Source organism: Hippoglossus hippoglossus, chromosome 15 (genome assembly GCF_009819705.1).
Source record: "Hippoglossus hippoglossus isolate fHipHip1 chromosome 15, fHipHip1.pri, whole genome shotgun sequence".
NCBI lineage: Eukaryota > Metazoa > Chordata > Actinopteri > Pleuronectiformes > Pleuronectidae > Hippoglossus > Hippoglossus hippoglossus.
Window position 1 is genome coordinate 11881640 of NC_047165.1, and position 25261 is coordinate 11906900.

Sequence of the window (25261 nt, forward strand, 5' to 3'; positions counted from 1 at the left end):
TTTTCCTGAGTTGTAGAAAAAATATGACATCGTTAATGGCAAAGTTGAAAAATAATTACCATGAATTTTCATTTCTATACAATTGTGATGTCCATGGACTGAACTCTATCACCTCTGGTCCGGATCAATGTGTCATTCTGTGAGCAGACTAGTCTAAACTCGGCATTTGTTTTTAGAATGGTTGCACCAATTGAGATTAAGACGAGTCTTCACTACTCTCGGTCTTAGCGTTGCTTGTTCATGTGAACGTCTACGATGATTCCTATGTCTGATGATGTCAGAGCGATCGTTGACAGCCCAATGTCAAACGCATCTGACTGGTTTCCCCTTAATATATTAAATATTTGTTATTAGGATTATTGTTATTTGAAGTAGTAGCAGTAGCCTACATGTAGCTGTTGTGAGTTGAAACAGAAATTGTCATCAATTCTTCACCTGTAAAATTCACCATAGTAAAATTCCCCAGGAACCAAACTGACACATAAACACTTTGTGGTTGTGTGTGATGTATTTGATCATACATGCTGCTGTGAGACCTGCCAGCAGGGAAACATGGCTTGTAGCAGCTTGATGCAGCTCACGGTGCCCTGATGATGTGTGCGCTGAGCGAGGCTGCTCGCCTTCTGCTCAGATCTCAGGTGAGGAAAGGCCTGGAATCACTCACCCTGACAGCCACATCTGGCGCTACTTTCTCTCTCCTGTTGCCCTCCACTCTGCTCCTGCAAACAGACACCACTTAAAGCACAGAGGGAAGGACGTATGATGATAGCAGTTATGATAATGACGTTATTGCTGGTTATTAATGAGATGGAGAACAGACAGGTTACTCGCTCTGTGCAATAAAACCATTGTTGCCGCTTGCGTTTTCTTTCTTTCCAGACTTTATCTGCTGTTGCTGGAAACTGAATTAATTCCAGGTGCAACAGGCAATCTTTTTGTTCTCTCTATTTGCTCTGTGGATTATACATAACCACTGCGTTATTGGAAGTAAAGGCTTACAGTAAACGCTGAATAAAAGAACACACTAGAGCTCAAGCGTGACTTATAAATGATAAGCAAATGTGTTTTGATTCCAACTTAAGGCCAGCGATTTTTATCTCTCACATGAATCGATGAAATATTAGGAAAGCTTGCACTTTTTTAACAGTTTGACACGTGTCCAGAAGAGTAACCTCAAACGCACCCTGCTCCGTTCCGCTCCGCTGTGGTCTCCACACTGGATGCAGTTGGCGAGCTCAGCTGGTGCCAAACCTACAGCTGAGGGCAAATTCGAGCAGGGTCCAGACTGCCACTCGCTCTTCATCTGTTTCCTGTTTAACCTCGGAAGTAAGGGTCAGAGTTCAGGGTAATATTTATGTTAATGGGATGACTCCAAACAGATTCAATTTCAAAACGAGAGCCCGAGGTGTCCAGGAGCCGCCTCCAGTCACACATTAAGACATAAACAAACACTTTTGGCCACTCTCGCCATATGCCAACATCTGTAGTTGTCCTCTACGGCACAGTGAGAAGAATGTACTTTGATGGAGTCAGCTGCACAACAGCAACAAAACAAACATCCAATGCTCGCTGATTTTAAAGAGTGCATCGCCACAGGAATCCATGATGGAAAACTTCAGTACCTGTAGCAGTTTATCCAAAACACAGTAGACGCTCAATTTCCAGTCACACTGCAGCAGAGAGATGTGACATTCTTGCATTGATTTAATGTTACGGGTCACTGAGGCTGGAGAATTTAGAAGAAGACTCCCCTTTTTTTAAGAGTCACATGGGAAAGAGCTCGTTTGTGTAAATGGACAAACTCAAGGTTTTTCCAATGATTTTTTCATTTAGTTTTTTCTAAAAACAATTTTTACCATTTCTCAGCATTTAAAACTTGCAGAGTTCCATATGAAAACAATATAGTCAATGTTTATTTTTTATCTAGACGTGTTGCATATGTACTTAATGACCACATTGATCCTGTTGCAGTTTTATCCTTCTCTTAAGTTTTAAAAATGCAGCTGTTATTTTGTGACAACAGCAGTTTACCATATGTGTTATTTGATTTAAGAAATTATAAGAGAACTGAGAAAGCTGTAAATACATGTGGTTATGGTAAAGGTCATAAACATAATAAGAAGGATGAAACATCTCCACTTCCTCCTATTGTACACAACAAAGTCAAACTTTCAAAGATACAGGTGCTGCCATGTTGCGTTTTAATGTTATTTGGAACCAGAGTCCGTGCAGTAATGATTGTGGTGCGGGGGCGTGGTATCGCAGTCCCACTGGTTCACACGCCAGACCAATCACGACTCAGTCTCAGCTGTCAATCATGTCGATTCATCCTGTTTCTATTGCATCAAATAACTAATTAAAACCAAACACATGAACAAACATCACTGTGATAAAAACTACCTAAGATGACAGAAACCATCTTTGAGAGAAAACATGACTTTTTACTTTGGTCCATGTCCCATCCACTAACATGGAGGAGGCAGTATTTATGACCTATACTGCAACCAGCCACCAGGTGGCAATCGAGATGTTTTGGCTTCACTTTTGGTGAGCTGTTTTGTCGTCCATCTTTACTCTATGATAGTGGATAGACAGAACCAAAAACCGAGTTGCAGATATGATTGCAGAGTAATAGAAGAGTTTCCTTCAGAACATGAACATGAGAATCAGTAGGTCTGTGTGTTTCTCATTCACTCCTTCGTGTTCACACATTCATACGCTCACATGACCCCAGGTGCGTGGAAGAATCAAAGTTACAACTGCTTTGTGGGTTTCTCCCAGCCAGGTCTTTAGACAAACTGTACAACTTTGCCGACTGTGCTGGACTGCACCTGATCCTGGGGCTGAACGCGCTGCACAGGAACCCAGACAACTCCTGGAACACCTCGTCTACACTGAGCCTCCTCAAGTACGGCGCTGGAAAGAAATACAATATCTCCTGGGAGCTGGGCAACGGTCAGTGCAGCATCACTCCACATGTTACCTACTAAAAAATATAAATATAATACATATGCATGCTGCTGATATTGATGTACAGTTTTGAGGTGCCTCTGCATAGGATGGTTGGACTTTCCTACTTAACTAAACTAAAAGTAATACTTTTTTCTTAAACCTTAGTTAATTGCATTATGAAGAACATTTTACATAAATATAAATGAGAATTTAAATAAATGCAAAAGGAAGGAAAAGTAGCTGGTAGCTAGTCTGGCACGCCCCCTAACAAAGACAGGTAAAGAACATGCTGGAAGATGTTGACCAATCACAACAAAAGATTGGTCAACAACAAACCCTCTGGCAAATCAGAGCGGACTGGGGTTCAGTGGGAGGGGCCTTAAAGAGACAGGAGCTCAAAGTGTTTCAAACAGAGGCTGTAAAGAGAAGCAGCAGCAGCAATGGACAGTCTGAGGAAAGTGATGAGTTTTATGAACATTAGAGCATAAAAACCTTTTCAAGTAATAACCCAAATTGAAATTATGAATTAATGAGTATAATATGTATCTTTTGAAACTCCAGTAAAAGAAAACTATAATTATCAAGCTAGAAGCAGAAAGGCAACAATCTCAGATGAGCTGCTTTTGACTAAATCTACTAACGAAATCTCAACTCTTAACCAACTAAAACTATTTGAAACTGTCTTTAGCTTTGTCATTCCTGCCAATTATAGCACTATTCCATAATTTAGAGGACACAGGATGCAAGTTTGGTCTCCTTCAAAATGATGCGATGACAAATCAGTCACATATTTTGTTCAAACAACATTAACTGGTCAGAGGAACATTATTTAGAGAACAACCAGTCACAGTGTGTCGAGCAGATTGAGGGTGAAGGCAAGGGTTCATTCAGGGATGAAAGGAACTGCTAGTCCTCATGTCATCCCAACCATCTGTGTTTCTTGGGAGCTGCAGTGCACAGAGCCCCATGTTTTGCCTGTTGCGCATCACTTCATATTTTCTTTTCATTTCTTCTGTAATAAAGCCCACAAAAGAAACTTGTATTTCAGCCGAAGCCTGAAAGTACCATGAATAATCCATTGATTGCACCATGTGAAAATTTGAGAAAGGTCTTGAACCGTGCCGAAAGAAACAATATCAAATAAATCATCCAGATGGTACAGACATACAGTAAATTTGGGGCTGATTGAAAAGGTTATCCTTTAAATCTGTCAGTGATATTCAGGGTTTACAGCACAGATACAGACAACTTTTATTTTACAGCTCAGACACAAACTGGTACAGATATAAACACAATGTTCTTCAGTAGAGAACTCTATTTATTTGAAATAATAATATTATTAATAATAATAATGATAGTAACTTTATTAGTTAAGCACAGTTTATATAGCAAGTGCAGCTCAAAGTGCTTTACATCAATAAAAAATTCAAAGTTAGAAAATAGGCTACATGCATACACTATATATACATACTGTCTGTCTGTATAGCTGCTTTCAGAGATGCACTGGACGCAAATGTCAGAGTGAGACGCTCTGTAGTTTCTGCTAACTCTCTCTCTCTCTCTCTCTCTCTCTCTCTCTCTCTCTCTCTCTCTCTCTCTCTCTCTATATATATATATATATATATATATATATATATATATATACTGTATATATTACATGTATATTAACAGTATTTTATTAATTACAAAAAGAAACTTAAACACTTGCAATGTAAGTGATGTTCTGGTCGGAACCTGAACAAGGACGATGTGCAGTATTTATACTAGATACATATCCACACAAAAATACAATGAAAAGATGTGATACAAAAAAATGCAAAAGCCCTGAAAGTAATAAAAATGTCTGATGCTAGTAAATTACACAACTACATAAAAGCTGCATAAACACGAGTCTAAAAGAGATTGAAGGTTTTAAGGGTTCGTCTGAAGCTATTCTAGAGAATCAGATGATCTGATGTTTAGTTTTCCTCCTTCAGGGAAACTCGCTTCCTCACTATCTTTGTGTTACTGATTCTCCAAGGCCACCCTGTGTGCTTGGACCGTTCCCCCGGCACTGAATCATCTGTACGTTCTCCTTCAAGTAGCCCGATCCTCCCGTTTTCTACTTGGATAATCTCTAGGAGAGCGAGATCAGACTATAACAACAACAATATTCTCTGCCACCTCCCCGATGTTGCTTGTGTAAACCTTATCTCACTGACTCACACTACGCTGTCTCCTCTTCCCAGAGCCTAATGCGTACCGCAGCATGGTGGGCCGTGCAGTCAACAGCACCCAGCTGGCTCAGGACTACACCAAGCTGCGAACCCTGCTGCAGTCGGTACGCTACTACCACCGCGCTCACCTCTACGGCCCCAACGCGGGACGACCCCGGAAGAACGCCATTGCGCTGCTGGACGGGTGAGTCGGCAAGTAAAACATTGACAGGATTCCACTCCTTGTTAGGCTATCCTGCTGGGGTAGTGGAAAGTATGCTGCTGCAGTTTGGGACTTTTACTGGGCTTTAATCTGTTTAATGCACCCGCACATACACACACATTGTCCGTAGTGTTCAGTGTTTATGGATTTCCACTCTGCAGGTTTCAGGTTCTCCACTCCGGTTAGATCATGTCAACCTAAATAAAGTGTCATCTGACTGATGACGTGGCGGCACAATGTTCCACCTGCTGGTTTCACCCAGAAGCTCCACCAGCTCCGGTTGCACTATAACATCTCGCTCTCAGCTGCAGCGAGTGACCTATTAATGTCAAACTTCCAATTAAAAAAACTGTTAGTTTTAGATTCTGCATATTAACTGCAAGCTTTTATTAAGATTCTCTGAAGCAAACACGTGAACATGTGTCTGAACACATTAGATGGACTTTTTATCTTTAAATCAGCCACTGGTTCCATTCAGGTCCAAATGAAAAACCACACTGAAGTGACAAAGCGACATTATGGCCAAAATGTAATGTAGTTGTAAGAGAGTCTTTTTTTGTTCATTCTTTCAAAAAAATTGAGATGAGTCTCCTGCCCACATCAATGGTATTCACAAGTCTTAACTCGACCCTGAGCACATTAACGTTATCCACAGACCCCACACATTGAACGTAGGTATACAGGCTAATTTTGTCTCTGTTCTATTCACCAAACAGATGACGCTTTTTCTCAAACATATTCACCACTTCATAAATAAAGTTAAGCCTTTCCAAGCTTTTCTGTCTGTTGAAATGGAAACAGGTTTTTCCTCGAATGGATGCACCAGTGGCCTTGTACAACAAACCCAGAGTTGAAATCAAACATTGCTGTATAGACATACACAACTGCGACAAAGTGGGACAATCCAAACAAAGCGTGGGTGAAGCACGGAGCTCATGGAGAGATGTTTTCTCTTTCTCGACTGATTCAATTAAACTTAATTCAATTTTATCTGTGTAGCGCCGAATCACAGCACTGCACAGGGTGAGGTTGAGACCTTACGATCTTACAGAGAGAAACCCGACAGTTCCCACAGTAAGAAAACAATGAAAGATCCTTATCTAACCGGACGACATGGGTTCCCATCTTCAACCCCCTTTGTTAACTAGCAGTATATAAACATACATTCTTTATAAAACATGAGTTGTTGGCAGGTAGATAAGTATTAGTTGTGTGTTTGTTTTAAACCATAACTCCTCTTGTGGACACTCATAAGTGGAGATCAGTGTCTAAACAGATACTGAATGATAAATGTAGTAAATAATATGGTAGAATTCAGCTATAGTAATATAAAACATGTTGAATTATTGACATATACCTACAATATACATTATTTATATATATATTTGACATAGATATATGAAAATACAATACATGTCCCTATGTATGCTTTAAACTAATTTATGTCACATACATAAAAGCAAAGGCATGTTCCATTGCATAAAAAGCAGATTTAAAGATTAAAAACATTATTCAGATATTCAGTATGAAATATCCATTATTCATCCATTATCTATACTGTTTATCCTTTGGGGCTTGTGAGGGGGCTGGAGCCAATCCCAGCGGACACTGGGCGAGAGGTCGGGTACATCCTGGACAGGTGGTCATTCCATCACAGGGCCGACATACAGAAACAAATAATCCAATACATGCTCACATTTACACCTCCAGTGAACCCAAGATGCTCATCTCTGGACTATGGGAGGAGTGGGAGAGAGAGCATACACAGAAAGGCCTCGGTCGAACCTTCTTTGAGTTAACCATCAACACTAAAGATGTACTTTCTCCTCTGGCTGAATGGAAGCTAAACTAATCTATCAATGGGATTTTTTTTTTTACTGGTGTAATATATAACACTTGATTTAACTGACAATGTTAAATAAACAGGAAACAGAATTCCTTTTAGCATAACTAGAGTCCAAAAAGCTCAATTGGGCCATCTCATGTGCAGATTCGTGCACAGGAACAGATTAATGTCTCAGACCCAATCTGTGTCCAGCTTCCCGCTGCAGCCGCACACATTTTGACAGCTAGTTGGAAGACGGAGGAGAAAGAATAATTGGATATGGATCTCCCTCCTCTATGCACTGGAGCTACTTACACCGGTGAAACCATTACAAACCGCTGTTTACACTGACAGTTAAAATGTACTCCTAAATAAAAGTGTGTTTGTGTGCGGCAGTGTGCATATATATGTATTTATACAGTCCAGACTGACGGATGAGCTTCGGACTCGGAGGAAAGGGAGGGTGTAGACGATGAATGGTGGGAAAAGGAGGAGGAGGACTGAGGTGGATGAAGAGGAGAGGGCAGGAGTATCCACAAGTCACGGGTGTCACATTAAACATGGGGGTGATGCTTGTGTGTTTGACACTGTTACGAGGAGGGGGGGGGGCTCTTGTGTTTGACAGCGAGACTACTCTGCTGCTCTCAGGAAATAAGACGAATTAGACACTGAGCTGCTCAACAGTCCAAATATCAGAGCTGCCCAGACTAAACAAGCCCCGAGCGGTGAAAGTTGTGTTTCTGTGACACGGTGTGTAGAGACACACATTCTGAACATGTCTGACAAGCTGTTCCCCCCCGAATATGGAGCGATTTGGCTCAGGTAGACAAAAAAAAACCCCACACATGTGTACACAAACAAAATGCCAAAGCTTGGAGGAAGGTAGTCAGACAACAGGAGGGACCGCATGTGGATAGAGTTTGTGTTTGTGCACAGGGTGAGTCCGTTAAAAGGGTACACGGCGTTCTCAACCGTTTTCGTGTCCTCAAGAAACATTTGCATTTAACTAAGTGAAATCAAACACTGCCGGCTGCACAAACGGCTTCAGAAAACCCTTAATTTGGGGCTTTAAACTGATCCCCCCCCACATGAGTTTATGGTTTTCAGTTTTTCCATATTACCTAAAATCCTTGTGTGGTAATGGAAAAAGGAAGGTAAACATTTCTTTTATTAATAACAGATATATTACTGGAAGAAAACCAGTTCTCGGCTCTGCAAAATGACGACAGAGAAAGTACCCGTCAGGTAAAGACGCCTCTGTTTTGTGTCTCGTTTTCAGGTTCATGAAGAACGCTGGCTCGGTCGTAGATGCAGTTACGTGGCAACAGTAGGTATTTTACCCTTTTTATTTCTCTTTTGAACCCTCTGAATCAAAACCTGCAAATGACAGTACACTATGCTCCCCTGACTAATCATCAATCTAACGCCGCAGGCCATGTTGTGCTTTTGCACCATTATCTCCTCACTGTGTATATACAGTAGCCAGTAATAACCATTATTAAACACTGTTAGTTAGAGGCTGATGCATAATGTGGAGGATTTGTGTTTATCCTGCGAGCGGAACAACAGGAAAAGGAGGCCGAGAGAGTTAAATTACTAACACCTGCCATTTGTCTATTGCGTTCACTAGAGGAATGCATGCAGACGTATCGGCGGTTTGATCCTCCCCCCCCCCCCCATGTTTTATCGTTTTTTCCTGACACACACATGTAAAATGTTCAAATGAGTGTACAAAAAAGACACTCACTCACGCACGCACACACACACACACACACACACACACACACACACACACACACACACACACACACACACACACACACACACACACACACACACACACACACACACACACACACACATCCTCGTAGAAGCTCAGACAGAACCCTGAGTGGCTGAGTGAGCGAGTGGTCATGAAGGTGAAGGTCAGGTCTAATTAGGAGAAATTAGATGAAACGGAAGGAGGAAGGGCCGTCAGTGAGGCTTATGAAAACACCACCCACACTGTTAAAATCAAACCATATGCTGCGGCTCATTCCCCCTGTCAATTAGCCCATTTTACACTAGAGGTGCAGATTCCAGTCTAACCAGCCTGCGTGACAGAGAGTCTGACCTCAACAAAACAAGCCCAGCCAATAAAAGAGGAGACCACTCATTAACACGTCTACGACACAGGTTTTACTCTTCTGCAGCTGGTGAGGTTTTTTTTTGGTGAATTAAGGGCGGTGGGTCGGAAACGCAGCGTTGGTTGTGATGTGGTGCAGAGCGTCACATGGCTCGGTCAGAGACGGGGGGGTCTGTCTGTGGCCTTCGGTCGGAGGTGTCCTGCTTGCGGTGATGAAACGTGTCGACAGTGAAAACGTGTGCGACTGCCTCCGGATCACGACACGCTGATATGTGGTTCGCATTATGTTATGATGTTTTTTCCATAACATTTTAGTTTCAAATTTGCAGCATCTTGTCTGAGTTAGGGCTGTATCCATTTTTTGGATTCACCGGCAAAACTTGATCAGAATGTTTATTCATTCTAATCTTTCTGCCTCTCTGTTGCGATATCCAATTTTTTTGTTTTTTTACAACATGCTCACCTGGATGTCTTGATGCACAGTTTTTTTGTTTTCTTTTCGGGTCGCTTTACTCAGAAATGTCTCAAGTTAGTTAAAAGGTTGAGTCAGTCAAACAATAAAAAATAAAAACATTTCTCTCTTACCTATGTATCCATGCAGACTGTTTTGGTTTGCTCAGTTTTTGAGTTGCAGTGTGATTTCAGCCTCGTTGTCATAAAATTAAGGTGAATAGAACTTATTTTGTGTTGCTCCACAGTGTGCATTCAAAAATCTGAGAGGAAATCTCTCTCTAAGTGCCCTTGTTATTTTCTGGACAATCTCTCTGTCTTTGATTTTCTCGATTATTTTCTCAATAGATCAACTGATCAATAGATCAACTGAATACCACACAACAGTCTGTCAGGGCTGGGGTCATGCACACACGTTACCAACGCCGTGATGTAAACATCAGCGTGTCGCAAAGACGGCTGTGCCGGGTCAAGATATTTATTTAGATTGTGGATTTAGTGAAGGCAGGTCATGTTGTTAAAACTAACAATCAGATGCCGGGTTTGATATCACGTGGACAGGTCGCCAGTGTACCGCAGGGCCGACATACAGAGACAAACAATTATTCAAGCTCACATTCACACCTATGGTCAATCTAGAGTCTTCTAACCGAACCACCAGTCTAAGTGTTTTGACTGTAGGTGGAAGCTGGAGTTCCACCATGCAGCCCAGCCTGAAATATATTTCCATGAATTCTTTTGAGCACAAGCACTATTTCATTAATTAAGACTTTGGCTTCACAAATTTCACTGGAAGATATTTCATAACTAAATTTAAGATCTACTTCCTTGTTAAGATAAGTTAACTGCAGCTTTTCTGTTGAAAGGTTAGATGGGATTAATCACAGCAGGAAGACAAGAACAGCGTCTCACAACCTGAGACCACCCACACAAATGGTGACGTAAAACTCCAACATTATTTCACTAATGACTCTAATTTGGTCCGATAGTTACTCAACCATCGAGGACACTGAGATCCGAGCACATTCGGAGGTTGTCTGTCCTGCATATGGTCACATTCTTTTCGTAGCGTGAGTGCGAAAGTGTCCCGGGCCACAGTGAAAGACCGCCTACCCAACTTGTTCCAGCAGGGGGGTGTTAGTAGTGTTAGTGTGAGGCAAGTGAGCAAAAACCTCCCGATAACGAAGTCATGAAAAATGAGTCACAAGCTTCGTACTTGTTTGCTCTTTGCTGCTAAACGGTCCCAATTTAAACGGGGGGTCAGACGACACGTTATACCCACATCCTTCTTGTTCCTCGTCGGGATGACAGTGGTACTGAGTGCCAGAGAGCCTGGTGTGCTGCTTATTCATAGCTGAGGGGAGAAAAAAGAGAGAGACATGTTAAAGATGTTCAGACACAGGGGGGCTATAAATTTGCTGATGGCATTCCTGAGGGAAGCAACATATCCTTTAGCTGCTATGTAATGATTGATCTAATAGTAACCTGCTGGACAGCATCAAGGAACACATCCTCTTCTTGCTTTGCTACTCCTCCGCTCGCTCCTAATCTCAACATCGCCGCGCCAGATGGCCGTTCCTTGACACTTAAAAGTGCAGTTATACAAGTCAACTTTTATAGACTGCATTTGTGCTTTGCTTGAATATTTCCATTTTACTCCGCTGCAGCTTTGGTTACCAGTGTTTTGTTTCACAGGATAAGGGTTTAAAAGATGGGATCAGGGATCTATGCAGGGAATCTCCGAATTTGTTTACATTAACGTGAAAGGAACCAATATTATTAAATTCAATTAAAATGTTTTGGGGTATTGACGCTCTTTCACCTCTGATTCCATCTGTCCCTGTTTGATTTTTATCGCATGCATTTCCTTCATCTGTGCTCTTTTTCTGTGTCACGGCGCTGCAAGTCTTTGATGTGGTGCTGGACTCACTGAGGCCTGTGTAAAACAAGCTGAGCAAGTGGATCTTTGTCTGCAAACACTTGGACACAGTGTTATTGTTGCTTTTTATTGGGCTCAGCTCAGTCTGGCATCAAAAGTCATGGATGAACAAAGGACGAGTTTAGATTTAAGCAATGTTCAGGAATAAGAAGCGATGAACCCCCTCAATCCTGCATGGCCAAAATACTGCAACAGCTTTTCTACATTGTCCTTTTCTAGCGCAGTGGCCGATCTGAACGTGCCTGCTTGGAATGAGCTGTTTGCTTGGCCTGTGGTGATGCTGGTTGCAGCTTTTCTTTCAGAAACCGTAAAAAGGGACCTGCAGTAATTTGGCCGCTGCAAGTGAAGACCCGGCTGCAGGACTCAGTCCGCAGAACCAAGAAGCTGCGACACCGCTGCTGCACAAAGAGCTGTTCCCCTGTTCAGTGAAGCCCGACTCAGGACGCAGAACCCAGAATGAATTGTTGCTGCCGTCGTTGTGAACACGCTGTTGTTGTGGTCGACAACGTCACTTGCATTGATGAATTCCAGTCGCTGCGGCTATAGAGCTCTGGTCGTCTGTTTATTTAGATTTAATTAATATTCAACATATGGCGTGTTCAAATCACACCAAATAAAACACTGCATTTCCCTGGGCCCTTAACAATACACATGTGAAGCTGATAAGAAGAACTGTTCATGAGATATCTGAGCCACAGGCAGATGGGATTTCTGTTATTATTAGATAAGTTGTGTGGTTTCTGCTCTAATGAACAAACCAAACATGCAAAGTTTAGTGAAGTAAACTGATCTTTCCTTGTTACCTGATGCTTTTATAAAAAAAAAATTCCCACCATTATACTAATACAGGACTGGCGTAGAGCAATATACTGCACAGATCTTTCTTCTGTTCCCATATATGAACTGGAATGTCTTTTCCTGGGATCTGGACTGAAGAATTATTGTGTGATCTCTGGAAAGACATGAAAACCAAATAATTTGTGTAAAGCTATGACTTAATCCCTGCTTTGTTTACAGCTTGAAGCCTGGAACTTGGGAGTTTTCCAACACTGTGACAAAAATTTACACTCAAGATTGCGACACTGGTTAAACCCCACGTGAACAAAATTCTGCTTCATTTTCAGCAGTTAAGTTCACACATCTGTCATTTCCACAAAACGGGTTCAACAGAGGTTTGACGTGTGTTTTGAAATCTACTCGACTTAATATATTACTCGCAACTTACTGTAATTCTTCCTTGGCGTCGTCCCTCCATGTACTTTGTTGAACTTTTGACAAAATGTGCTGCCGACTATAATCGCTAACGTGATTTCCTCAGTTGTAAATTGCCGATCATAGCTTTCTTGGAATGTTCTCAGTTTCCAGGAAAGAAAGAAAAAAAGAAAAGTAAAATTTGCTCAAAACATTTGCAGCTTTAAGAAAAACTGAACCCGAGCCGCTCTGGTTTGTTATCAATAACATTTGTTGCTCGAAAGGAAGCGTAAGAGAAATCTGCTCAGCAATGAGGCACAGATATTTTGAATCCCTTGTTAACTGGGGTTACATCTGTTTCTGTTGCTGCTTTTATTATGTCATGGTATTTTAAATGTCTTGATGATGAATGCAAATTGATGGAGGGATTAAGCGATTACCTCTTTTCATTTCTCTTCCCCTAAATATTTGGTGGGTTTTGTGAGAACTGATGCCTCATCGTGAGTCACTGTGCAGCTTATGCAACTTCCTCTGTTGCTTATGTGCAGCAGCTAATTAGTAAATTTAATACACTAATTTAAACCACAGGTAGGGGGCTATTGAATTAGTAAATGTAATGTTGCCATTCTGCCAATACAGGGCAAAGCAAAACATCATCCAACGGGGCTTTTCTATTCAGGTTGTAACTGTTAAATTCTGAACATTTAGTATTTACACCCACAAAGTTAGCATTTAAATCTTGCTGCCATGTGGCACAGCTGTGGTGAAGGGGGTCGGGCAAAAAGCTGAACCTCAACTTACCCTTGATGGCTGTGCCAACAGTGTATGAAAAAGCGCTGCGTATAGAACAGTGTACTAATGTGTGCATGATTAGGTGAAGTGCTTTGAGTGGAAAAATATGATATAAATACAGCTCATTTCTCATTCTGCCAAGAAGTAATTGATAAATATTAAGGGAGGCAGGTATGACAGATCAGAACATCAAAGTCTTACAGCCGGGGAAGATAAAACAAGATTAAAAAGAAACCCTGTTATTTGATTTAAAGGAGACATTTTGCTTGTGTTTTTTTTTTTTGTGTACGTTAAAGTTCTGCAAAGTTAAAAAGCCTAAAGTCAGCAGTAAAGGCAGCTCCTCTCCACCACAGTAAACAGAGACAGGAGCTAAAACCATGTGTTTCAGACGGAGGCTGAAAAGAGGTAGTCAGACAGTTTGAGGAAAGTGATGTGTTTTCTGAACATTAGAGCATAAAAAACCTTTTCAAATAATAACACAAATTAAAATGAAGAACCTGAAATGCAATATGTCTCTGTCTTTGAATGAGAGGATGAAAATGAGAGGATGAAAAGAAAAGAAGAAGAAGCCTGCAAGTTCTGTAACTAAACCAGGGAATCTACTCTTTCTTTATCTATTAACAATGTCAACAGTGTTGGGTGATGAGTGTAGTTGATTGGTTGTCATTCACGCTGAATTAGTTTGATTTTCAGACTGCTGTTTGCAATGTATATTATGGCACCTGGATCGTGATCTGTAGTGTGTGGTTGTTGCTCTCTTGTTTTCTCCTCTTCCTGAGGATCCTGGAGAGGCGTTCTCTCCGTCCACAGGGGGATGTTCCTTTAAGATTTTGGCTCGGACTATCGATAAATTCTTCTCTCATCATGGTCACTTAACATTGTCTCCTATTATCATCTGTGTTTTTGTCTTTATCGCTCAAACACAGGATCCAGGCAGATGAATGTCTGCATTGTTCTGTCAGAAAATGTCAGAGCTTCCAATTTCTCTCTTGTGCAATCCCACGCTTTGACACAGAATTGGGCTTTTGCTTCACTTTTGTAATTGAATATGGAAGCTTGTTCATCAGAGCTGTTTTTGTGAAAAGCCGATGAAAATCTGTTTCCTATATTTTCTGTATTTTCAACCTGCAGTCTGTAAAGAGCCCTTCTAACAAACAGTGGTGGAGAATCCAAGTGTGTTTTATAAAGATGTTTCACTTTCTTTTCAATGTTTTACATTAAATTGACCAACCCGGAAAAGTTATTATATTATTTAACTTATTGATTAAGGTAGATGATACTTGGATTGTCAGCTGTGCATGTGTGTCCCTATGAAAATGACAATTTTTGAATAAAGTACCTTAATAAAAGGAAGGCACCTTAAAACATTTAGTTGGCGAATAGATAGTAAATGCTTATATGTAATATATAAAATAATATACATGGTTTTCATTATATATATTATTCATTTTCAAAAGTAAAACCCTATCGCAGGAAGGGAGGATAGATAGAAAACCAAAATGAATTTTGCACATTGTATTTTGTGCTGTAATGAAATTCATATGTGAGTTGCTCTCGTTTTAAAGATTGTTTCTCTCACAGCCTTCACCCTGCATTTACTCCACAGTTATTACATGGACGGCAGAGTGAGCAAAGCGGAGGACTTTCTAAAGACTCGTCTGTTGGACACTCTGACGGAGCAGATAACTAAAGTGACCAAGGTATAAACGTTTCCCTCAAAGTAACTTCCACTACAAATAATCTCAGTTTATATATAGACTGTATATATTACTGTTTGCCTAAGCCTAAACATGATTGTACCGTCAGCCCCCAGAATTCAAACACAGAAGCATGATTTTATCTCTATTTGAGCTTCTCTTCACTGGCTGCCTGTGGGTTTTACAACAGATTTTTAAATATTGCTCTTGACTTTTAAGGCCCTGCTTGATTTGGCACCGAGTTTCTTGGCTGAGGTTCAAAATCCGTCCTCACCAGCCTGTAGCCTGAGATCCGCTGATAAGACCCTGTTAGCTAGTCCTCAGTTGAGGCTGATGACCAATGGTGACAGAGCCTTTGCTGTCAGGGCCATGAACCCCTGGAATAGTTGACCTGAGGAACTCATACAAACTGTTTTTTAAACTCAATTTTACGTTATGGCTTTTTCACAACTGTTTTTATCTGTTACTTTTATGTCTCTTTCAAAGTTACTTTGAAGTGATTTACGTGCTATTTCCATTTTGTTATATTTTAAACTGTCTTTCTATCTGTTGTCTCTGATATAAGTCCTCTTTGTGGAGCACTTGCTATATATAAATATAGACATAATTGTTGTGTATAGGAAACTGTATTATCCACATCAACAAATTTTGATTCGGAAGTTGTCTGGAGTCAAATCTCTACTGTAGATTTAATCATAGGTTAATATGTGGTTTATATTTCAGTGGCCCTAAGACTTTATCAGTTTAGTCTTTCAGACAGACCTGAGGGATGATATGAAGAAATAACTGTTTGAATCTTGAAGTTGATTTTCTATCGAGTTTGAGCTCAGTTATTAAACATTCAGACCTCAGCTACGTTTTTGTGATGATAGAGCCACACACATACCGACTGGAGAGTGAAACATCTTAATAAAAGGGTTGTGTAAACACTGGCTGTTGTTGTAAAGTTGCCAGAGATGAACAGAGCTGAAGTGTCTCAAGGAAAAAACATAACTTCAAACATTCAGTGAAATGTAACAGGATTCATGTAACAGGATTCATCTGTGCCAAACCAAAGTCAGCGTTTTGTATTTCAGGTTTGCGTATTTTTTATGCACCTTTATATTTTCATATGTAAAGGTCACTCTCAGAAATAAATCCAGCACAACAAAATTATGATTCTAGGGCACTGTGACGATTTACATGGATTATTGAAAATGTGAAAATCTTGATGCATTGATTCAAAAACCCAGAAGTGAGATCCAAATGGAGCTTTGGATTTTCTTAGCAGCCTGGATTTTGTTGATTCTCACGTGTTCCCATCACTCACTGCAGGTTGTGAACGCACACACTCCCGGTAAGAAGGTGTGGCTGGGTGGACTGGGGCCGGCGTGGACCGGAGGCATCAGTAATCTCTCTGACACATACGCTGCTGGCTTTCTGTAAGTACTGGGGCCATCCACCACCATTGTTGTGTCTTTTGTAAAGATTAACCAGCAAGATAACTTATTTATTAAGAAAATGTCTTTATCCCCTCTGCAGTTAATTGGCAAAACGTATCATAATCCTCTGTAATATAGTTTTTCTCTGTTTATGTTCCAGGTGGGTGAACACGTTGGGTATGGCCTCTGTGCAGGGGATCGATGTTGTGCTGCGTCACTCGTTCTTTGACTACGGATACACACACCTTGTGGATCAGCACTTTAACCCTTTACCTGTAAGTCTCTCACTGTCAGCTCAGCATGAATTAGAAATGCTTTCCATTGTCGAGGCCTTGATTAATACGTCTCCATCGTAATAACAAGGATCTGATCCGAGCAGTCCTGCCGGTGCCCCGGACCTCTATCTGGATCAGACCCAGTGCCTGGATGGCACCTCTCGCTCTTTCCCGTGGGAGCTATTAGCTGAGATGAAAGCCGTTTAGTGGCGATGAGTGGATAGACGCGGGGGCGAAATGCCATGTAACCTTAGCCCTTTGTCAGTAGCTCGGGACAGTGTCACTGCTCCCCTCATCCTCCCTCACATCATGTGTGCTTCTCTGTGCGGGACAGTCGGCCGGTGAGAGATCTGTAACCTGAGATGCTGATGCGCAGACATGTTAGTGAAATAGCCTGCAACGCTGTGTGAAATAGAACTGCACAGCCCCAGGTTCCCCCAGTGCAACAAGCTCTGTCCAAAACACATTCTAAAATGCATCGTTCTTTTTATTTAGTTGAGCGTGATCGGTGTGAAATTTAACGACACAGACATGGACACACACACACACATGTTTCAGGTCGTAATGTTTCTTTATTGAACATTAAATGTTCCACAGTAATTTGTTTCTTATAAAATAAGAGCTTTTCTTAGCCTTCAACTGATCTCATTTTGCTGCATGGGAAAAACTTTTATTTGCATTGTGAAGAAGTGATTAAATACCATCATGAGCCAAGTGCATAAAAACACATATTAAAAAGGATTTATATTAAGCTGAGGCTTAATATATTATGTTCCTTTAATAAAAGAGAAAGGAATGATGGAATCAAGGTATTTATCACACATTTATTGTTATTCAAGATTCTTTGTTCTCCCTTTAGTCAGAAATAGCTGCTAGAATCAGTATTGGCAATGCTAATTTACTGCCAATGTTATTGGGCTCATGAGCTAACCACAAAATATGACACTTACATTTTTATTTAAAACCCTCTTTCGTCCTTTTCTAGGGGGTGTGGAAATTTTTTCATTTCTTGCCTCTTTTAAAACACAAGATATTAAACGATCGATATGTCTTGTTTTATTTATTCCCTCGTCTTCTCCTTTATTTTTCTGGGAATGACGGAGTCCTGCTTGGCTCCAAATGCTTTAAACATGGCTGGGTGTCTGAAGGCAGCAGCAGCCTACCTGCTGAGAGAATTCACTGCAGGGCCAACCCGTCCTCTGCGTGGGAAATGTATGACCTGGCCTCTTCCCCTATAGTCCAAGTCCACTGAATGACTCTACCACTTAACTCTACCTTTAACTTTACCCACCCTGCTCCAACCATCCACTCCCTCCATGGTTTATTTTTTTATATACTCCACACAAGCTTATTTTATCCCTTATATCTTTGAGCAAGTGAGATGTCAGTAAACAGTGTGTGGCAGGTGAAATCATATTGCTCTTATCTTCTAATATCTTCTAATATCTTCTTATATATGTGGGCGTCACCGTCTCCATTTCCAGATACAGTGCAAAGGCTGCACTTACAGTTTAGAGGGTCACAAACAGCCCCTTCTCCCCATGTTCAACCTACCAACGTGCACACCTAACGACTCTGAATACTGTGGGAGATATTTCAGCTTTTCACTTCCACCAAGGAGGTTTTCTTTTCGTCCGTTTTTTTCTTGGTTTTGTTGGATTGTCAGCAGGATCACGCAGAAACTGCTGAACAGATTTCCACGAAACTTTGTGGAAGGATGGAACATCCATTATATTTTTGGGGCGGATCTCTACGTTGCCTTGTGAGATGACATTTCCACTAATCTCCCAGGGAAAAAATTCCTGCGCCTTGATGAAATTTTTTAAAAACAGGTATATTTAGAGCACTGATTTCTATGATTGTGTGGAATTAGTTGCGGCTTGAGGGAATTTAAGGGAACTGAGTGCCACTCTAGTTCTGGATATGTTCTTAATTTTGAACAGCTTTTTGGTATTTAATCGGAAAGCCAATAAGATTAGAATCTAATCAAACCAAAAACACTGAACTTCCTGGATTATGAGAGATTAACAGGTTGTCAACCAGCCGACCAGACTTTCATTTGACCTATTTAGCCGAACACTGAAATAGCTATTCTCTTTGTTACCGTCTTCCTTTCCTTTAGCCAGGCAGCTGAGGTTTGATTGCTCTCTGTTGTATTGTTTAACTTTGTTTTGGAGTCCTTGACATGTTTCTGGTTTACTTGTCTTCCTTCTCTGTTTCTTGGCAGACAAGACATTCTGATTAGATGTAGATGTGATCGCTGTTCCTCCTTCTGTCTGTCTGTCTGTCTGTCTGTCTGTCTGTCTGTTTATCCAGATAAGAAGAGCTGCGGGCAACAAAGACAGGGAGACAGACAAGCAATTAGACAGGAAAACAATTTAGACAGTTTTGGGCCTCAGCTAAACGCTCACCCCCCCTAAAAAAAAAAAAAAGCATTATGTCCGTTTAACTCATCTCCTGGTCGGGGATTTAAACACAGCCCAAGTTTCAAATATATAAATTTATGATGGTTTCCTTTACTTGAGTTTTTTGTAATTTCATCCCAAAACAAGAGTTTAGCACCTCTCCGGCCGTTTCACATGATTAAAACCCCCGACTCGTGTAACTGTGTCTGTGTTTTATACACTATGTAATAATCACAGATCCTAGGTCTGGCCATACATTCAACCATCCATCCCTGTGCCTGTGGCCAGCGCTATACAGTTCCATACTGTGCTCTGCTTCTTCGATGCCTTGGCAGCAAATTAAGTTAAAGCCTGCATGGAAAAAAGAAGCCCTTAAATGTTGCCATATGCAGGATTGCATGGGAACTTCCTGAGGAACACATGTTGTTCTGGGTCTCTCGGAGAGGTGTTGAGTCTGTGTAGTCTATAGAGTGAGACGCGGTGCGGCGGACCCCTCAGCAATGATAACAGAAGGCAGCAATTCATGATCGAGCATAATATTTTGTCAAAATGTCACATTTAAGACCTGTCAATTCTGAGCGGGTCAGCGGCTGTTATACACAACGTGGCAGGTTGCACGTGACAATCAGCCCCAGCTCAATGTCAAAGTGTCAAAGCGCTGACGTGTCAGACATTTTCGTGGAATGTATCTTTTTTTTTTTTTTTCACTCCATCACTGACAGGCTGATTTGCTGGCACATTATTAATTCTCACAGTTTGGGAAATTGAATCTGTTTGTACAATCACCGGGACATTTCATGGCTGAATATACAATATGCAATGTTTCCTTTCAGGGGGATCCCAGATCCAGAGACTGTTGTAATAAATGGTCTCTTTCAATAAAAGTCCCGATGCACGTAACCACAGTGGAGTTGGAAATGATTATAAAGTGTTTTCCTGCCGTCAGTCAGTTCAGCTCTTTAAAAATGTCCTTTCCACACCTGCCTGCTTTGGCTTTGTACCTTTCAACAAGAACCAGGTGAATCCTGTCCTGAGGATGATGATGAAATCAACCCGTAATGTCATAAAAGTAACATGTGTGCATGTTCCCTGGTGTTTTTCCGACAGGATTACTGGTTTTCTCTGGTCTTCAAGCGTCTGGTAGGTCCGAGGGTTTTGGCGGTGCGGGTGGCTGGACTGCAGAGGAAGCCACAACCGGGACGAGTCATAAGAGACAAGCTACGCATCTACGCCCACTGCACCAGCTACTATAAGTACGTGCAACAGGCCCAACCACCCCGGAGCGGTTTGTGACCTGCACCTTAACACTGTCATTGTACACCATGATTTTGGAAAATGTTTTTCTTTTGAGGCAGACAGATGACACAGACACGCATCCTCCTCAGTGATGTGTAGTAATGCTCTGGGAATGTCCTGGAAGATTTGGATGGAAAACAGGCCGCTGCGGTTTGGGCTTTTTCTGTGCCCCGAGTCCTCCTTCAAACACCTGTGGCCCGGTGTCTTGTGGGGAGGAACAAAATCCCCAGCTGGCCCATTCGGCTTCTCATAAATAAGCAGACCGCAGGCACCCGCTCATTCCCAGCTCAGAGCCTATAAACTTAACGGGTATCACTTATCAGGTGTGTGGGTTCTGTCTCGCTGCCGTCAAAGAGCCGCTGAAAGGTGTGCGAGGCCTTTATCCCATGTCGGGATTGGCTGGAGGGGGGTATTCGAGGGGAAGGGGGACAATAAGGCGGTCTGTGCCGGGAGGAGATGAAGAGTGCCACCGTGGCCTGTTCAAGGTTATCATTTAACCCAGGCCGGTGGCTGTCAGCACCAGGCTAGACTTACGGCCTTACCCTAGACAGGGCTCGTTTACAGGTGGAGCATCTTTTAGAGGAATAGCGGAGCACGGCACAGACAGACGGCCGATAAATGGGCGGGAGTTGCATAACTAGCACGCACAGCCGCGCGAGGCTCGATGACATGCACGCAAATATTTGAAATTGTTCTCAGCGAGCGTTCACTCACTCGTCCTCCCGGTGAAGTTGAAAGCCGAGAGACGTTGATGACATGTGGTCGGCTCAGTTTAATGTAACTATCAGCGCTGGGCTCATGCGATGCGACAGTGAAGGACTCGGGATGTACCTCTCAAATCCAAAGGCACTTCAGTGGCCATAATCTCTGCCACTTTGTGGTTTGAGTCAGCCCACAAGTGGACGAGCCATTGTAGTCTTAGTGGTTTGACTGTGCTGTGTTAGACAGCGCGGAGTATATGTGCTCAGGCACTCAGCGGTTTGAAAAGTCTTTGCAGATTAGATATTTGACTTTCACCGCCCCTTTACCCCTTTTAGCGGTTTGCACTGCAGTTTTCTTCTTTTACTTTCCAGAGATGCTCCGACCTCAAACGGCATCAACATGTTTATGTTCCCGGTTTGGATCCGCAAGAACCTCATCGTCTGAAAAGGCCTTTAGAGGTCATTATTCCTCCTTCCATCTGAGCATCGGATCTGTCACTCGGAGCCACGGTCCACGATTCGCAGAAACACAACCAGACATGTTCCCATCAACAGTGTTCACCACTTTTTATCTCTCTTGGTAAAAACGTTGAATATTAGTCGACTAGCAAAATTAATGGAATAAATTACTTGAACTGGGGCCGAAAGAACAAAGATAAACCTCAAACCTAAATACCAAGCTTTACTGAAATGGAGATGGTAGGAGAAGTGTCTACAAGTCTGTTAAGCCAATGACCACCAAGGGTGACATGTGGTATTCACTACAGCTGTGTTGTCTTTGTCCTCATATCGGGGCCCTTATTAGATTTTATTATGTTTGTCTTATCTGTCTGACTTAGTTATTTACCTTTGGCCCGTATCCCTATCAACTCGTGTCCCCAGTGCTTTGCTCTCAGGAGAGGGACTCGCTCTGTTGACTGTGTAACTCAAGAAGTGTTGTTGTTCACACCCTCCATCGCCACGGAATACCCCAGTGACAAGTTTTAATATTGGGTACTGTACGAGAGCGGCACGTTGTTGCATCACAGCGCCTTTGTGAGCATGATACAGGCTTTGAAACTTAAATATGGTTTATCATCAGTCATGCTAAATATAGAGGATGATAAAGGACATTGTGACGGATCTCCCATCTTGAGCTTGCTTTATCTTTATTATTTTTCTGCAGGCCCTTTTGATCTTGATTAGATCAAGGAGTAGCGGTTTGATTCCATTACTATATGTAATAAAAATATCAAAGACTTTCCCCTCTTTGTAGTCATCTTTAATTATAGAGAATTTTATTCGACATGGCAACATAATATATAATGAATCCCCATTAGCAGATGTGGAGAGGAGCAGTTTTTTTATTTTTTATTCTTTCGTCCGGAATATTCTTTCTGAAGCTAAACGAAAATTATTATGTTTTTTCTTTGTGTAACCAGCCATAACTATGTGAGAGGCTCCATAACCATCTACATCATCAACCTGCATCGGTCGCGGAAGAAAATCAAGTTAGCGGGAACGTTACGGAACAAGACGGTCCATCAGTACCTGCTGCAACCCTATGGCGCTGACGGACTCGGAGCCAAGTCAGTAACACTCTCTCAACGCACATAGACAAATACACACAAGCTGGCATTCAGTATGTTGTCTGTGCGGACAACACTGGGGTATTCTTCGGTTCCATTCATTCACACTGATCGGACGAGACAAATGCACTGGTCTGGAGACACACATGAGTCTTCCAGTCCTGTTGTTGCTTTTATAAAATAAAGGAAAATAAGTAAAAACAATATTTAAGATTTGAAAACCGTCAAGATGAGGAAAAGGGATAATGAGTTTTCATAACAGCTTCATGGGTCTTGAGCAATTTTATTTTGCAACCATTAAACATTCATCCATAGCTGCAGTGAATGAATTTCTAGAAAACGGCTCTTGAGCTGTATAAATCACGTCGGGTCGCGTTGTGAATATGCACCAGAAAGCATGCTAACATACACTTAAGATGTCTTTATCTACATTGTAGTCGCATTAAGTCATACAACTGTTATTGAACCATTTAAGTGGTACATCGATTTTTCATTTATTGTTGAAGAACTTTTAAGGCTAGTTATTAATTCACATAGTAATAATATATTGCACTGCTATACTGAAACTCGCCAACTAAGTTATAAAAGCTCCGGCCACAGAGAGACACCAATTCTGTGGGAAACGCTTTAACCGTTTGGCTACCAGAGTTCTCCCTGTCCTGTTATTCTGACTCCGACTTAAGCCTCAAATCCTGGAATAACAGGAGTGTGTGTGTGTGTGTGTGTGTGTGTGTGTGTGTGTGTGTGTGTGTGTGTGTGTGTGTGTGTGTGTGTGTGTGTGTGTGTGTCTGTCTGTTCGTCTTTGTGTTATACGATACCTACAAACGGCCTTAATAGAGGCTCAGCCATGATCCTTCAATAACAGCATAATGATGGAGGATGTTTTAGGTATTACAACAGAATTAATAAGAGAGTAAGTTAACGACGGACCTTTTTCAGGCCTTAAGTGCTTCCTGTTGCCACACGCAGCGCAGGGACACTTTTATGAAAAATTTAGCAAGACCAGATGTCTATAAATTTGAGTAGTAGGTTTTTTCTTTATATCACTGGCCAAGTATGCAGGTCTTTGAATGTCGATAGCAAGTCTTGTGTAATGCAGTTTGATTCATAAGTTTTCTTATTGAGAGGAGCTTTATTCAAGTTGTTTTACTGAATTTCAGGCTTACGTAAAAATATCCAGACGTTTGGCCTCAATCCTCAGCTTTATAACATAATAAAAATGGTTACTAATAACAGCCGCGCTTCAAGTTCAAAAGCTGGAAATTAAAGGTGACACTAGTGTATAAATACTGTTTAAGTTAATAGTTTAAATTTATAGCGTGATCATCAACGCCAAAATACGGTACTTAAACACCAGGTTTTATGGATAAATGTAAACGATGGATTTGAAATGGGTAAAATAAATCAAGCAAAAAGTTTCATTATATTTTTCTACTGATCTTTTTTCCCCGTATTAATAACAGTCCCGTCTTTTTTGTGATAATTGTCTTTATATTTCGCTGATGATGGATCTGTGTGCCCAGTTCACTTTAACTTACAAAAACTGGACGCAACTACTCTGCGGCAATAATACTTATGTTTTGTGTTTTGCTATCGTAAAATTATTAGTGAAACTGTCAGGAATCAAAAGAATAAAAGACCTGCAGCATCTCACTCTGTTCCCCGTGCAAGAAAGAAAGTAGAGAAGGTTTTCCATTTAACCGAGCAAGGCTGAATAGGAGTATTTCACAGTCCGCAGCATTTTTCAGTTACATCACTGTAGATCTAGTTTGTGCTGAAATCGCCCCTCAAGGAGAATAAAGAATTTTTTAAGCTGTTTCCAACAACTTACTTCATTTTGACACTACTGTGAAATCAAGTTGTTGAATACACAGCATTATAGCAACCGGCAAAGGTCATTTTAAGAAACATGATAAATTAGAATATATAAAATACAAATTTAAACAATTTGTACTTGAAAACCTTGCTCCAAGGAGGTTATGTTTTCATCTGGGTTTCTTTGTTTTTCTGTCTGTCTGATAGTTATTATGATCACACTAAAACTACTTGACAGATTTCAATGAGACTTGGTGTAAGAATGCAGTATGGGTCTGGAAAGAACCCATTCAATTTTGGTGAGGATCCAGATCAGGGGCAGATCCAAGATATTTTTTCTCTTTCTTAAACATTGTAAGATAAGGAGTTTTTCAACATTTTCATTGATTTC

At 41.3% G+C, this 25261-nt stretch overlaps 1 protein-coding gene across 1 annotated transcript in view; it reads left to right on the forward strand.

Annotated features, from left to right (window-relative positions):
* The window catches only part of hpse2 (heparanase 2), a 54460-nt gene that overhangs the window by 28005 nt on the left and 1194 nt on the right, over positions 1-25261 (forward strand). The window contains exons 4-11 of the mRNA XM_034608431.1: positions 2782-2955; positions 5181-5352; positions 8475-8522; positions 15299-15392; positions 16704-16810; positions 16971-17085; positions 20598-20743; positions 22909-23055. Of these exons, the coding sequence (XP_034464322.1) occupies positions 2782-2955; positions 5181-5352; positions 8475-8522; positions 15299-15392; positions 16704-16810; positions 16971-17085; positions 20598-20743; positions 22909-23055 (1003 nt within the window). The remainder of the gene's footprint in view (positions 1-2781; positions 2956-5180; positions 5353-8474; positions 8523-15298; positions 15393-16703; positions 16811-16970; positions 17086-20597; positions 20744-22908; positions 23056-25261) is intronic.